This window comes from Scyliorhinus canicula, chromosome 18 (genome assembly GCF_902713615.1).
Source record: "Scyliorhinus canicula chromosome 18, sScyCan1.1, whole genome shotgun sequence".
NCBI lineage: Eukaryota > Metazoa > Chordata > Chondrichthyes > Carcharhiniformes > Scyliorhinidae > Scyliorhinus > Scyliorhinus canicula.
In genome coordinates, this window is record NC_052163.1 from 131,540,725 (window position 1) to 131,558,114 (window position 17,390).

General features: G+C 43.7%; 1 protein-coding gene across 2 annotated transcripts in view; it reads left to right on the forward strand.

Moving 5' to 3' along the window:
- Positions 1-17,390, forward strand: part of LOC119952965 (casein kinase I-like) — a 144,184-nt gene that overhangs the window by 104,174 nt on the left and 22,620 nt on the right. For both annotated transcript variants that reach the window (XM_038776610.1, XM_038776609.1), the window contains one exon: positions 9,543-9,647. In XM_038776610.1, the coding sequence (XP_038632538.1) occupies positions 9,543-9,647 (105 nt within the window). The remainder of the gene's footprint in view (positions 1-9,542; positions 9,648-17,390) is intronic.

The following is a 17,390-nucleotide window of genomic DNA, read 5'->3' on the forward strand; positions in this document are numbered from 1 at the left end:
CTGAGATGGAATCTTTGCTTGTGTGCGAATATTTCAAAAATCGTTGTTAGAGTAGAATCCAATCCAGGAAACAAAATTATTGTTATGACAGACAATTAAAGTTGTGCAGTGAAACTCTAGCCATACAAGGGAGAAGCTCAGCGATGATGATTTCTATGCAGTAGGTTACAGTAAGGAATTCCACGTACTATATCGAAAGTAATATTTGGTCAAATTCAAATTAATAAGTGCTACTTCAGAATTTGATATTTGTGTCATTGCAGCTAAGAAAGTGGAGCTGAGGTCATGATCTTATTGAATAGCAGAGCAGACTCCATGGGCAGAGAGCCACTGCCTCCTATTTCTTATGTCCTTGTGCGTATTGAAACATACAAGTATTTACATGCTATCACACACAAGCAACTGTGTTGCTATTGATCTGCATTCCTTTTTCTGCTGGAAAATACATAGGGTCACTTACCTGGTATTAGCATACACTTGTCTTTTACTCTGCCTATTCAGCATGCAACATTCTGTTGTCATTTATCCAACAGACCTTTTGATGATGTTTTAAGACTTTATGGGAGGCACCAATATCCTGGGGGGGAGATTTGTTAGTGCTCTTTGGGGGGGTTTAAACTAATTCAGCAGGGGCATGGGAACCTGGATTGTAGTTTTGGGGTACGGGAGATTGAGAGTATAGAGGTCAGGAGCACAGATTTGACTTTGCAGGAGGGTGCCAGTGTTCAGGTAGGTGGTTTGAAGTGTGTCTACATCAATGCCAGGAGTATACGAAATAAGGTAGGGGAACTGGCAGCATGGGTTGGTACCTGGGACTTCGATGTTGTGGCCATTTCAGAGACATGGATAGAGCAGGGACAGGAATGGTTGTTGCAGGTTCTGGGATTTAGGTGTTTTAGTAAGCTCAGAGAAGGGGGCAAAAGAGGGGGAGGTGTGGCGCTGCTAGTCAAGGACAGTATTACGGTGGCGGAAAGGATGCTAGATGGGGACTCTTCTTCCGAGGTAGTATGGGCTGAGGTTAGAAACAGGAAAGGAGAGGTCACCCTGTTGGGAGTTTTCTATAGGCCACCTAATAGTTCTAGGGATGTAGAGGAAAGGATGGCGAAGGTGATTCTGGAAAAGAGCAAAAGTAACAGGGTAGTTGTTATGGGAGACTTTAACTTTCCAAATATTGACTGGAAAAGATATAGTTTGAGTACATTAGATGGGTCGTTCTTTGTACAATGTGTGCAGGAGGGTTTCCTGACACAATATGTTGACAGGCCAACAAGAGGCGAGGCCACGTTGGATTTGGTTTTGGGTAATGAACCAGGCCAGGTGTTAGATCTGGAGGTAGGTGAGCACTTTGGAGACAGTGACCACAATTCGGTGACCTTTACGTTAGTGATGGAAAGGGATAAGTATACCCCGCAGGGCAAGAGTTATAGCTGGGGGAAGGGCAATTATGATGCCATTAGACATGACTTAGGATGTGTAGGTTGGAGACGTAGGCGGCAAGGGTTGGGCACACTGGATATGTGGAGCTTGTTCAAGGAACAGCTATTGCGTGTTCTTGATCAGTACGTACCAGTCAGGCAGGGAGGAAGGGGTAGAGCGAGGGAACCGTGGTTTACCAAAGAAGTGGAATCTCTTGTTAAGAGGAAGAAGGAGGCCTATGTGAAGATGAGGCGTGAAGTTTCAGTTGGGGCGCTTGATAGTTACAAGGAAGCGAGGAAGGATCTAAAGAGAGAGCTAAGACGAGCAAGGAGGGGACATGAGAAGTCTTTGGCAGGTAGGATCAAGGAAAACCCAAAAGCTTTCTATAGGTATGTCAGGAATAAAAGAATGACTAGGGTAAGAGTAGGGCCAGTCAAGGACAGTGGTGGGAAGTTGTGTGTGGAGGCTGAGGAGATAAGCGAGATACTAAATGAATACTTTTCGTCAGTATTCACTCAGGAAAAAGATAATGTTGTGGAGGAGAATGCTGAGACCCAGGCTATTAGAATAGATGGCATTGAGGTGCGTAGGGAAGAAGTGTTGGCAATTCTGGATAAGGTGAAAATAGATAAGTCCCCGGGGCCTGATGGGATTTATCCTAGGATTCTCTGGGAAGCCAGGGAAGAGATTGCTGAGCCTTTGGCTTTGATTTTTATGTCATCATTGGCTACAGGAATAGTGCCAGAGGACTGGAGGATAGCAAATGTGGTCCCTTTGTTCAAGAAGGGGAGTAGAGATAACCCCGGTAACTATAGGCCGGTGAGCTTCACGTCTGTTGTGGGTAAAGTCTTGGAGAGGATTATAAGAGATACGATTTATAATCATCTAGATAGGAATAATATGATTAGGGATAGTCAGCATGGTTTTGTGAAGGGTAGGTCATGCCTCACAAACCTTATCGAGTTCTTTGAGAAGGTGACTGAACAGGTAGACGAGGGTAGAGCAGTTGATGTGGTGTATATGGATTTCAGTAAAGCGTTTGAGAAGGTTCCCCACGGTCGGCTATTGCAGAAAATACGGAGGCTGGGGATTGAGGGTGATTTAGAGATGTGGATCAGAAATTGGCTAGTTGAAAGAAGACAGAGGGTGGTGGTTGATGGCAAATGTTCAGAATGGAGTTCAGTTATGAGTGGCGTACCACAAGGATCTGTTCTGGGGCCGTTGCTGTTTGTCATTTTTATAAATGACCTAGAGGAGGGCACAGAAGGTTGGGTGAGTAAATTTGCAGACGACACTAAAGTCGGTGGAGTTGTAGACAGTGCGGAAGGATGTTGCAGGTTACAGAGGGACATAGATAAGCTGCAGAGCTGGGCTGAGAGGTGGCAAATGGAGTTTAATGTGGAGAAGTGTGAGGTGATTCACTTTGGAAAGAATAACAGAAATGCGGAATATTTGGCTTATGGTAAAATTCTTGGTTGTGTGGATGAGCAGAGGGATCTCGGTGTCCATGTACATAGATCCCTGAAAGTTGCCACCCAGGTTGATAGGGTTGTGAAGAAGGCCTATGGTGTGTTGGCCTTTATTGGTAGAGGGATTGAGTTCCGGAGCCATGAGGTCATGTTGCAGTTGTACAAAACTCTAGTACGGCCACATTTGGAGTATTACGTACAGTTCTGGTCGCCTCATTATAGGAAGGATGTGGAAGCTTTGGAACGGGTGCAGAGGAGATTTACCAGGATGTTGCCTGGTATGGAGGGAAAATCTTATGAGGAAAGGCTGATGGACTTGAGGTTGTTTTCGTTAGAGAGAAGAAGGTTAAGAGGTGACTTAATAGAGGCATACAAAATGATCAGAGGGTTAGATAGGGTGGACAGCGAGAGCCTTCTCCCGCGGATGGAGGTGGCTAGCACGAGGGGACATAGCCTTAAATTGAGGGGTAATAGATATAGGTCAGAGGTGGCTTTTTTACGCAAAGAGTGGTGAGGCCGTGGAATGCCCTACCTGCAACAGTAGTGAACACGCCAACATTGAGGGCATTTAAAAATTTATTGGATAAGCATATGGATGATAAGGGCATAGTGTAGGTTAGATGGCCTTTAGATTTTTTCCATGTCGGTGCAACATCGAGGGCCGAAGGGCCTGTACTGCGCTGTATCGTTCTATGTTCTATGTCCATCATCAGGTTATATCATCACGTGGGCACGGAGTCAGCATAAAGAAGACCTGCGTTCAACGCAGTCAATGCCGTGCTGGACAAAAGTGGAGTTTGATTCGGGATGGTCTCTCCAGCTCGTCTCAGAGTAACATTTGAGGGAAAATACGTTTTTTGACATGGCAGAGTTGCGGACTCTTGTTAAAAAGCGCAAGTTGGCCACATTGTAATTTGCTTTTTGACTCTGTCGACGGACATGTTGTATTGTTTGTATTTCATATTTTTTCTTGTGTTTGGGATTAAGTTCTTACAGTCCTCGATTAGAATTGGGGTTCTGTACGATGTGGGGTTCTTGTGTTAATATATAACTTCCCTTTTTTCAATGTTGTTGTTCGATACAACATTTAATCGCTGGTGGGGTGCACAAGTTAAATGGGGTTTTGCTATTTTGTTATTGTAATAACCTGCACAGAGCTCATCCAGCTGGGATGATTATTTTGTGCTCGTTAGACGAAGTTAACCCAGCGCTAGTATAAAAGGACGGCCGTTGTACAGCCAGCTAAAAAGGAGCGAGGACCTTGTGAAATGTAACCGGGCCCTGTGTGGACAATTCTGTTGCTAATAACTTGTTGGGACTCCCATCTCTTTATCAAAGTTATGTTTATCTATTTTCCTCTTTCTCCAGGTGGGAGTCTCCCTGCTAACTGGGGAGTTAATTAATTGGAGTGGTTTTGGAGGGTTTGCTGCAGCTCATTGTAATGTTTTTTTAGATAATGAGCTGAGAGGTTTTGTTTGATTTTTGTTAAATGCAGGTTTAGAATTAGGGCAAATCTTTGGTTTCCTTTCTCTTATTCACATTTGATGTGGTCACATTTAATGATAATGGTGTTGTTGGGAGGGGTTGGGGATGGTTTGCTGACCATGTCCAGTCTATTGACTTGGCTTGATGGCCTCTTGGGTGGATTTTGCTTTACCCTTTCGGTATCCCTTGGGAAATCTCTCTTGGTGGGAATGGCTGACTCTGGAAAAAGGGATGGTAGGAGACCTCCAATCCATTTGGTCACCTGGAACGTTAAGGGTTTGAATGGCCTAGTGATGAGGGTTGAGGGCATTTGCTCACCTCAAGAACTTAAATTCGGATGTAGTTTTTTTTTAACAAGACACTTGTGTATCTGGGATCAGACGAGGCTGCGCAAAGGGTGTGTGGGGCAGGTTTTTCATTCTGGTTTTGAAAATGAAAATGGCTTAATGTCACAAGCAGGCTTCAAATGAAGTTACTGTGAAAAGCCCCTAGTCACCACATTCCGGCACCTGTTTGGGGAGGCTGGTACGGGAATGATGATAGAGCCAGGTGCACGGTGATTCTAATTTTAAAAAGAGTTCAGTTTTCCTCCTGTAAGATTATAGCCGACCCCAATGGCTGATATGTTATTTCTGTGTCTCACTGGTGAACAGCTGTTATGGTCAACATTTACACTCAAATGGGAGAGCAGCCTGTGGTTCTCTGGGACTGTGGCGTCATTTCCTATGAGACCTCTCGATTATGAAAGCAACAGTTCTGTGGTGGCTGTAACTCATTTTGAATGCGAGCAGAATGGGACTGCATCAGTGAAATGTCAAAAACAGAGCAAGAATAAACTGCCTTGTTAATCTTTCAGGTGCAAATTTACATGTTTGGTATTTTGGGTCTGAGAATAAATATAATTCCCGAGTTGGGGTTCAGTTGAATCATGTTCATGGTTTTTAAATCATCTTTTCTTGTCTGGACATTAGCTTCTGTTTACCTTGTTTCATGGGGCAGGAAGGATCCAAACAGTTGATGTGAGGTCAGCCGGAATTGATCCATAATGCTAGAGTGTAACTAAGTGGTAATGTGCAGCCCCTTTATTATAGCTTGTAATGTGCTTTAATTTTAAGTTACATTTAAAGAGGTTGGCATTTAAAATGTAGATAAATCGTGTTCATACTTCCAACTATTTACAGCTGTTTATAACTGTAACTGTGGGCCAACAAAGCTGAATAGTTGATTCAAAACAGTTAGCTACAGATGATCGGGAAATATTATAATAGCTGCAGCTTGAACCATGATGTTTAAACCATATCTGCTTTTCATACATCAAAACCATTGAATGAAACCATTGAGTATGATTCCTCCGTGTGACACAAGTCACAAAAAAACTCTGACATCCAGTATCATCAGATGGAGTTCAACTTGGTTCAATCACCTTGACTCAGTGACCTTGACTGTAAGTCTTTTGTTCAGGATGTTTTCCAGATGTATGCTCGGTTGTCACTTTTTGAGTTCTGAATTTACAGCTCAATCTGTAGACAAGCAAAAGGTTTTGAAAGAGAAATGGGGCTTAAAAAGGGGCAAGAGACTAAATAAATAATGGACAGTGTAGGTATAACATTCAAAGTTAAAAACATTACCATTTTCTAAAAATGTTCCATTTGACTATATTATGATATACTCGAGATTAAACACAATAGAAGACAAATGAAGAAGCTGGAGTTTAAATCCAGCAGTAGCTTACTAGTTTTATTTTAAACCCTTCGTCATTTTAATTCTGTTTAGCATCTGTCCTGATTTAGAGCAGAAGTGAGTATAAATTTCAAATTCATATTCATGGTTAGACTTGCATTGAAATTGTTGCTTTTAACCAAAACATTAAACTTGTCAGAGAATACACCAGGATATTGGTAGGCTGCAAAATTGGACAGAGAAATGGCAGATGGAATTTAACCCGAACAAATGCGAGGTGATGCGTTTTGGTAGATCCAATTCAGGTGGGAGCTATAAAATAAATGGCAGAACACAGAGATCTGTGCAGGCCCACAGACCCTTAAAAGTGGCAGCACAGATGAAATGAAAATGAAAATTGCTTATTGTCACGAGTAAGCTCCAATGAAGTTACTGTGAAAAGCCCCTAGTCGCCACATTCCGGCGCCTGTCCGGGGAGGCTGCTACGGGAAATGGTGATAAAGAAAGCATATGGCATGCTTGCCTTCACAGGACGGGATATCGAGTATAAAAGCTCAAAAGTTATGTTAGTTATATAGAACGTTGGTTAGGCCACATTTGGAATACTGTGTCCAATTCTGGTCACCGCACTACCAGAAGGACGTGGAGGCTTTGGAGAGAGTACAGAAAGGGTTTGCCAGGATGTTGCCTGGTATGGAAGGTATTAGCTATGAGTAAGAGATTGAATAAACTGGGATTGAGATGGAGCGAGGGGTGTCCTTATAGAAGTTTATAAAATTATTAGGGACATAGATATAGTGAGCAGTTAGAGGCCTTTTTTGGAAATGGTAGCCTGGAATGCACTGCCAAGTGAGGTGGCTGAGGCAGATACGCTAGTGATCTTTCAGACCTATCTGGATAGACACATGAACAGACAGGGTATAGAAGGATACAGGCGGTTGATCTAGATAGGGCACATAATTGGCGCAAGCTTGGAGGCCGAAGGGCCTGTTCCTGTGCTGTGTTCTTTGTAAAAGCTTAGTGGGCTATCAGTAAAAATATATCTAAATGGTATCTATTCAAAATGCTTTAAAAGTGACCCACTTAATCCGATCACTTGTTTTCTGATCGCATTTGCTACTTGATCGAAATATACTTTTAATATTGCAAGTTTAGATTATATGGCAGTGTATTTGGAACATAGTAACAATTTACAGCAGCAACAAGTATTGTATCACCTGTAATGTCATTAAATGTCCCAAGATGCTGCATCATAAAACAAAGGATGATATCGAGCGAGCCTCATAAGGAGGTTAGGTCAGTAACTAAAAGCTTGCTCAAAAAGGGTAGGTTTTAAGGAGCATATTAAATGAGAAAGGAAGGTGTAAGGAGGGAATTCTGGAACTTTGGGGCTTAAGGAACAGGCACCAATGGTGAAGCAATTGAAATTGAGAATCCACAAGAAACCAGCATGAGAGGAGCGCAGGCACCTCACACAGTTGTGGAGCTGGAGGAGATGACATGAGATAGGAAGGGGCAAGGCCATGGAGGGATTTGAAAGCCAGGGTAAGAATTTTAAAGTCAAGATTTAATTTGAGCGGGAGCCATTGTAAGTCACTGAGCACAAAGGTGAATGAGAATTTGTGCGAGTTGAGGGCATTGGGCAGCAGTGTTTTGAATGACTCATATTTACTGAGGGGAAACTTGGGAGTTCTGATTAGGAGTGCAAGTGGATAGTTGAGTCTAGAGGTAACAACGGCATGAATGAGGAGAAGAAATGAAACTGGCAAAGTAGGCTGATGTGTCGATGGAAATAGGCGGTCTTCGTGATAGCTTGAATATCAGGTCACAAGCTAATCTCTGGGTCAAATATGATGCCAAAGAAGAGGCTGACTTCATCTCAGACTGTTGCCAGGGACTGTTGGGGACCATAAACAATGGCTTCAGTCTTCTGGATATTTAATTGGATGAGATTTCCGCTCATCCAGTACTATTGGATAAGCTGCCTGACAGGTATACAACAGTGGAGGAGTTGAGAGGTGTGAGCTAGAGCTGGATGATGTCTGCCTACAGGTGAAAACTAGCTCTGCTTTTGGATGATATCACCGAGGGACAGTGGGCAGAAGAAAAATAATGTCCCTCTGGAGGCAACCACATGAGAGCAGTCCCACCCAGCAGTACAACAGTAGAGAGGCGGTGGAGGAAGATGGTTTGGTCAGCCATGTTAAAGCCTTTAGCTGGTCGAGAAATACGAAGAGTAAAAGTTCGTTTGTCACTGTCCCATAAGGCCTCTGGTAAGAGTCATTTTGGTACTATGGCAGGGGCAAAAATCTGATTGGAGGCATTCAAGCAGTGTTCCAGAAAAGATGGCAATAGGCTTGGCACCAACACATTCAAGAACTTCAGAAAGGAAAGGTGGGTTGGAGATTAGAGTTTAGTTTGTCAAGGACAATGGGCCAAAGGTTGCTTTTTTGAGGAGAGAGTTGATGACTTATTATCCTCCACTGTTGTAAAATTGTCGAGAAGGCATATGGCATGCTTGCCTTCATTGGCCGGGGCATTGAGTATAAGAATTGGCAAGTCATGTTGCAGCTGTATAGAACCTTAGTTAGGCCACACTTGGAGTATAGTGTTCAATTCTGGTCGCCACACTACCAGAAGGATGTGGAGGCTTTAGAGAGGGTGCAGAAGAGATTTACCAGGATGTTGCCTGGTATGGAGGGAATTAGCTATGAGGAGCGGTTGAATAAACTCGATAGTGACATTTAAGGGGCATCTTGACAAATAAACGAATAGGATGGGGATAGAGGAATACAGACCCAGGAAGTGTAGACGATTTTAGTTTAGATGGGCAGCATGGTTGGCACGAGCTTGGAGGGCCGAAGGGCCTGTTCCTGTGCTGTACTTTTCTTTGTTCTTTGTTATTTAAAGGAGGGAGGGGCAACACCAGAAGAGAGAGAACTTTACAATACTGGCTAACAGGGGAACGTGGGTGTTTAGTGGGAGAAGGCGATAGATCTCTTTTGTAAGGGGCAACGAAAGGAGTCCACACCAAGTTATAGAGAAAAACAAAACTTATTTTATTTAGCACGTTAATTATTATGTACAGCTCCAGTATTTTCCTACCGCGTCTTTTCTGGCTGGCCAACTCTATACAAAGACACGTTGGCAAGTGAAAGCTTTTCCAAACCCTAAAAAGAGTTCTAAAGCTAGGGATAATAAATGGGTTGCTTTTATGGAGGTCGGGTTTTTTTTCTCTTTATGCTAGAATTGCTCTTGCACCTTAACCATTATTATTTTCTGTTCGCTCACTGATATTGCCTCAACTCATTGTCATCTTCACTGTCACTTATTTTCTAATGCACTTTGCAATTTTAATTTGGCAGATTTACTAATTTTGCTTTTTATATAATTGCTGTATCTGCTTGCCTGAGCATGATTCTCTCCTTACTTTTGTGTTTTTTTTTGTTTTGTTTTTTTTCTCTTTTTTTTTTCCCTTTTTAACATGGGCAGTTGGCAGATCGCAATGGAGCTTGGGACCCTCAATCCAGCTGTCAGCCCAGTACACAACATTTGGGAACACATCTGGCATCAGACAAACTCGGAGGTTCCGTACAGGTACTCTCTGCGTTGCTTGCACATTCTAACCATACTTTGGTGTGTTGCTTATAAAGCTGATGTGCCATCCTTGCAAACAAATTTAATTTCTTTGAACCTAGCATTTGTATTCTCCATTTTTAATTCTGCATTATAATTGGATTTCTTGTGAAGTTCATAATGTAATCTATTTATGATACTCAGTTTTAACTGTGTGGTAATAAGTAGTTGGTTACACAGCTGTATAGTATTAGTGATGTGGAGATGCCGGCGTGGACTGGGGTGAGCAGAGTAAGACTGCTAAATGCTCCGGACCTGAGAAAGGAGCAGTGCTCCGAAAGCTAGTAATTTGAAACAAACCTGTTGGGCTTTAACCTGGTGTTGTAAGACTTAGAACATAGAACAGTACAGCACAGAACAGGCCCTTCGGCCCTCGATGTTGTGCCGAGCCATGATCACCCTACTCAAACCCACGTATCCACCCTATACCCGTAACCCAACAACTCCCCCCTTAACCTTACTTTTTAAGGACACTACGGGCAATTTAGCATGGCCAATCCACCTAACCCGCACATCTTTGGACTGTGGGAGGAAACCGGAGCACCCGGAGGAAACCCACGCATACACGGGGAGGACGTGCAGACTCCGCACAGACAGTGACCCAGCCGGGAATCGAACCTGGGACCCTGGAGCTGTGAAGCATTTATGCTAACCACCATGCTACCGTGCTGCCCTTCTTACTGTATGGTATCAGAGTGCTGCTAATCTATTAATCTACTAAAATTAGTGAAATGGAGAAAACCAAATATGCCACACTTCTGGATTTCTGTTCAGATTTTGGTGTAAACCAAATGGTTGACAATCCAGCAATCTGTGCAGCTAGCCAAGATCCCTAATTGTCAAACATTGAAAGAGCGAGCAGTATCATAACCTGCCCTAAATATGAACCAGCAAGGCTCTAGGTTCAATGTCTGATTTATATTGAGTTCCTGAGGAGCAGCCTTTTTACAGAGGGTGTTACGTAGGTGGAATGAGTGGTTGAGCCAGGGACATTGACAACATTTAAAAGGCATTTGGACAGATACATGGATAGGAAAGGTTTAGAGGGATATGGACCAAACTCAGGCAAAATGGGGTTAGCTTAGGTGGGCTTTTTGGTTGGAATGGACCAGTTTGGGCCAAAGGGCCAGTCTCCGTGCTGTGGATTCTATGATAACAGAATTCATTTGAGGTGTTGGGCTATAATTAAAATGGACCTCTGCTGAAGTTTCTTGGGATGGTTTAGGGGTTAAAATCATAGCATGGTTACAGCGCAGAAGGAGAACATTCGGCCATTGTGTCTCTGCCGGATCTCTAAGAGCTATTCAGCTAGCCCCACCTTTTCCTTGTAACCCTGCATTTTGTTTCTCTTCAGATGGCCATCCAATGCCCTTTGGAAGCACACAATTGAATCTGCCTTCACATTTTCGGGCAGTTCATTTCATATCCTAATATCTGCCGGGAACAAATGGTTTTTTTTACAAGTGCGGTGGCATTGGTTAGCACTGCTGTCTCTCAGCGACAGGGACCCGGGTTCGATTCCGAGCTTGGGTGACTGTCTGTGTGGTTTACGCATTCTCCCCGAATCTTCGTGGGTTTTCTCCGGGTGAGCGGTTTTCTCCCACAGACCAAAGGTGTGCAGGTTAGGTGAATTGGCCATGATAAATCACACCTTCATGCGCAAAAGATTGGATGGGGCAAGGAATGGGCCTGGGTATGGTGTTCTTTTTGGAGGGTCAGTGCACACCCGATGGGCCGAATGGCCTCCTCCGCTGTAGGAATTCTCTGATGATTCCACGTCCCTTCTGATTCTTTTGCCCAAACACTTTGATTTTGTGGCCCCTGGTTCTTGACTCTCCACCCCCATGGAAACAGTCTCTTGGTCTACTCTGTCCAGGCCCCTTTGAACACCTCTATAAAATCTCTTCTCAACCTTCTCTAAATCCCAACCTCATTGATCTATTCATGTGACTGGAGTGTCTCATCTAAAACCATTTGCGTAAATCCTTTCAGCATCTTCTCGATTGCTGACTCATCCTTCCAAAAGTAAGATACCCAAAATAAACCAAAATTACTATCTTCACAGAGGAACAGAGGTAGTATTGAGCACCTGGAGCCTGTTCTGCAATTTAGTAGGATTTTGGCTGATCTGAATCTCAATTCCATTCACTGTTTCTAATAAGCCGGTTAGTAATCTATATATTTGTCACTTGCTGATTATGAACGGTGTTGTATATTTGGATCTTTCCGGATGTTTCCTCCCAGTACTAACCATCTTCTTTTTGAACCAAAGTGTGACCATGCATTAGAATGTGCATTCTGAATCTTACACCAATAACTTTGAATCCATTGTACGCTTTGATAATTTTAAATATGCATGTGCACATTGAAGCCGAGGTGGTCAATGTCTTGAGATGTACTGAAAAGAAGGGATACATGAATATAGTGCCTTGCTTGACAGGCCATTGCAAAGCACTTCAGAGTCAACTAATTATTTTGAAGTGTAACTGCATGTGCAGTGTCCATTAGAACAAGATCGCACAAACAACAGTGAGATAAATGGCAGATGAATCTGTTTGAATATTGATGGTTAAGTCATGAGGATTGGCTAGAATATTGGAGAGAAATCTGCTTCTCAAGAGATTGGCATAGGATTTTTTGGGTTCACTGGAGCATAGATGAGATCTTGGTTTAATATTGCAACAGAAAGACAGCACCTCCAACAGTACAACACACCCTCAGCATTACAGCATCGGCATGGGTTGTGTTTGTTTTATAGTGAACCTGGAATTTGCTTTCTCTGTTCCAGAGGTGAAAGCTAGCACTGAGCTACGGTTGATAAGTGCTGACAAATTGTGATTTCCTGTGTGTAGACTGTCAATCTGACAGGGTAATGATGGTGATCTGTATTCCCAGCTGCATTTATTTTTGGTGCCTTGTTCAACCTTTTCCAATATGTTTGTTTTACAAACCTGCAAAACACTAGGGCAATCTCCCTTTTTGTCATGATGTGGAGATGCCGGCGTTGGACTGGGGTGAGCACAATAAGAAGTCTTACAACACCAGGTTAAAGTCCAACATGCCTGTTTCAAACACTAGCTTTCGGAGCACTGCTCCTTCCTCAGATGACTTTTCAGATCTCCCTCTGCCGCCTCAAAAGATGCTCGAAACTGCTGAAAATCACCTACATCAGTTGGAAATCACTTTCTCTGAGGAAAATTGCTACAGCTGACTAAATTGTGCTTCCATCTGCTGTTCACCTGGCACAGTCAACAAACTAACCGCACCTGTTGAAATGTGTTTCCACAATTGTGCTGAAGTGTTTCTTTGCAAACTCCTATGTGGTGAATTTTCTGTTATTCTTCTGGGAGGGGCATTGGCACCAGTACTGGGGAAGGAGGGCGCTGTTCCAAACCGTCTCTGCTTTTACCAAACACTTAAATTTTGTATCCCCTGGTTCTTGACTCTTACACCCAATGGAAACAGTTTCACTCAATCTACTCTGTGCAGGTCCCTTATGATTTTGAACCACTCTATAAAATCTCTTCTGGACCTTCTCTAAATCATAGAATCGTTGAATTTACAGTGCAGAAGGAGGCCATTTGGCCCATCGAGTCTGCACCGGCCCTTACAAAGAGCACCCTACTGAAGCCCACATATCTACCCTATCCCAGTCACCCCCACTTAATATTTTTTGGACACTAAGGGCAATTTAGCGTGGCCAATCCACCTAACCCGAAAATCTTTGGACTGTGGGAGGAAACTGGAGCACCCAGAGGAAACCCACACAGACACTGGGAGAATGTGCAGACTCCGCACAGACAGTGACCTAGCCGGGAATCGAACCTGGGACCCTGGTGTGTGGGAGCTGTGAAGCAACTGTGCTAGCCACTATGCTACCATGCTGCCCCACTATGCTACCCTGCTGCCCCTAGCTTCATTGATCTATTCGCATGACTGAAGTCTCTCATCTGAAACCATTTGTGTAAATCCTTTCAGCATTCTCTCAATTGCTGACATCCTTCCAGGGGCGCAATGTCCGACAATGCTCCTGTGTAAAAATAGTAGCTATGGTGATTTTGGGTATCTCACTTTAGAAAGGATGAGAGAGACAGCAATCGACTGTTGGATGGCGTTAGCCTGAATCATGCTGGGAGTCCTTGAAAATTCATTTTTAAAATAATTTCATGGGATGTGGGCAGCGCAGGCTGTGTCCATCCGTAATTGCCCTTGAGGGGGCAATTAAGAGTCACCCACATTGCTGTGGGTCTGGAGTCACATGTAGGCCAGACCAGGTAAGGACGGCACATGTTCTTCCCCAAAGGACATTAATGAACCAGTTGGATTTTTCCGACAATCGACAATGGTTTCATGGTCATCATTAGACATTCCAAATATTTTATTGAGTTTAAATTCCATCATCTGCTGCGGTGGGATTTGAACCCGGGTCCCCAGATCATTATCCTGGGTCTCTGGATTACTAGTCCAGCGACAATACCACTGTGCCACCACCTGAACTGCATAACTAGGGCTGTAGATGGGGCTTTAAACTAAATAGTGGGAGGGCAGTCAAGGCAGGACTAAGGGTGTTGTACCTAAATGCGCGCCATATATGAAACAAGGTAAATGAGCTTGTTGCACACATTGAAATTGGCCGGTACGATGTTGTGGGCATCACCGAGACGTGGCTGCAAGGGGATCAGGGCTGGGATCTAAATATCCAAGGATATATGTCCTATCAAAAGGACAGGCAGATGGGCAAAGGGGGTGGGGTTGCATTGTTCGTAAGGAATGAAGTTAAATCAATAGCAAGGAGCGATATAGGTCAGATGACGTAGCTTCTGTGTGGGTAGAGTTGTGGAATGGCAAAGAAAAAAAGACCCTGATGGGAGTTATGTACAGGCCCCCTAGCAGCAGTCAGGATGTGGGGCAGAAAATAAATCAGGAGATAGAAAAGGCATGTAAAAAAGGCAATATTACAATAATCATGGGGGACTTCAATATGCAGGTGGACTGGGAAAATCAGGTTGGTAGCGGATCCCAAGGAAAGGAATTTGTGGAATGCCTACGAGATGGTTTTTTGGGAGCAGTTAAGGTAGAGCCCACTAGGGAACAGGCAATTCTGGATTTGGTGATGTGTAATGAGGCAGACTTCATCAGGGAACTAAAGAACAAAGAAATGTACAGCACAGAACAGGCCCTTCGACCCTCTAAGCCTTCGCTGACTATGCAGCCTGTCTAACCTAAAACCTTTTACACTTCCGGGGTCTGTATCCCTCTATTCCCATCCAATTTGTGTATTTGTCAAGTCTGCCTCATTGCACATCACCAAATCCAGAATTGCCTGTTCCCTAGTGGGCTCTACCTCAACTGCTCCCAAAAAACCATCTCGTAGGCATTCCACAAATTCCTTTCCTTGGGATCCGCTACCAACCCGATTCCCCTTAAACGTCACTATTCCACCACCACCTCTGGCAGCAAGTTCCAGGCTTCCACTACCCTCTATATAAAAAAAAAGTCCCTCACACAGGATTTTCACACTAACTTAATTTTAGCATTAATGTAAAGCCTACTTGTGACACTAATAAAGATTATTATCTCCTCTAAACTTTGACCCTTGCACCTTAAACCTATGCCCCCTCGTAATTGACTCTTCCACCCTGGGAAAAAGCTTCTGACTATCCACTCTGTCCATGCCTCTCATAATCGTGTAGACTTCCATCAGGTCGCCCCTCAACGTCCTTCGTTCCAGTGAGAACAAACCAAGATTCTCCAACCTCTCCTCATAGCTAATGCCCTCCATACCAGGCAACATCCTGGTAAATCTCTTCTGCACCCTCTACAAAACCTCCACATGCTTCTGGCAGTGTGACAATCAGAATTGAACACTCTATTCCAAGTGTGGCCTAACTAAGGTTCTGTACAGCTGCAGCATGACTTTCCAATTTTTATACTTAATGCTCCGGCTGATGAAGGCAAGCATGCCGTATGCCTTCTTGTCTACCTTCTCCACCTACGTTGCCACTTTCAGTGATCTGTGGACCTGTGCACCCAGATCTCTCTGCCTGTTAATACTCTTGAGGGTTCTGCTGTTTACTGTATTTCCCACCTGTATTAGACTTTACAATACCTCACATTTGTCTGGCTTAAACTCCATCTGCCATCTCTCTGCCCAAGTCTCCAATCGCTCTATGTCCTGCTGTATCCTCTGACAGTCCTCATCACTATCCACAATTCCACCAACCTTTGTGTCATCCGCAAACTTACTAATTAAACTGAATACATTTTACTCCAAATCATTTATATGTATATATATATTACAAATAGCAACGGTCCCAGTACTGATCCCTGCGGAACACCATGAGTCACAGCCCTCCATTCAGAAACGCACCCTTCCACTGCTACCCTATGGCTGATCATCCAACTCAATAGCCTAATCCCACTTTCCCCCATATTCTTTGATCCCCTTTGCCCTAAGTGCTATATCTAACTGCTTCTTGAAACCATACAATGTTTTGACTTCCTGTGGTAATGAATTCCACAGGCTCACCACTCTGCGTAAATAAATTTCTCCTCACCTCTGTCCTAAATGTATACTACAAACAACAAAGGTCCCAGCACTGATCTCTTCGGCACACCACTAGTCATAGCCCTCCAATCAGAAAAGCACCCTTCCATTGCTACTCTCTGCCTTCTATGGCGGAGCAAGTTCTGTATCCACCTTGCCAGCTCACCTCTGATCCCGTGTGACTTCACCTTCTGCACCAATCTGTCATGAGGGACCTTGTCATCACATCCACTGCCCTTCATCAATCTCTTCAGCACCTCATAAAACTCGATCAAGTTAGTGAGTCACAACCTCATCTTCACAAAACCATGCTGTCTCTCACTAATAAGTCCATTTGCTTCCAAATGGGAGTAAATCCTGTCTCGAAGAACCTTCTCAAATAACTTCCCTATCACTGACGTAAAGCTCACCAGCCTATAATTTCCTGGATTATCCCTGTTACCCTTCTTAAACAAAGGAACAATATTAGCTATTCTCCAGCCCTCTGGGACATCACCTGTAGCTAGTGAGGATTTCTCTGAGGTGAAGGAACCCATGAAGGCAGTGACCACAATATGATAGAATTCACCTTGCCAATTGAGAGGGAGAAGCTGGAATCAGATGTAATGGTATTACAATTGAATAAAGGCAAATACAAAGACATGAGGGAGGAGCTGGCCAGAGTTGATTGGAAGGGGAGCCTTCCAGGGGAAGATGGTGGAACAACAATAGCAGGAGTTTTTTGGGGTTATTCGGGAGACACAACAGAAATTCATCCCAAGGAGGAAGAAACGTGCTTAGGGGAGCACGACGCAATCATGGCTGACAAGGCAAGTCAAGGACAGCGTAAAAGAAAAAGTAAAGTGGCGAGGATTAGTGGGAAGCTTTTAAAAGCAAGAAGAGGACAGCTTAAAAAAAAGCAATGAGGTGGAAAGATGAAATATGAGTGCAAGCTAGCCAGTAATATTAAAGACAATTTCAAGAGTTTTTTGACATATAAAAGGTAAGCAAGAGACAAGAATGGACATTGGACCACTGGAAAAATGAGGCTGGAAAAGTAATAATGGGGAACAAAGATATGGTCAAGGAACTGAGTAGTACTTTGAATCAGTCTTCACGGTGGAAGATACCAGTGACATACCAGAACTTCAATGAGTCAGAGTGAGTGTCGTGGCTAT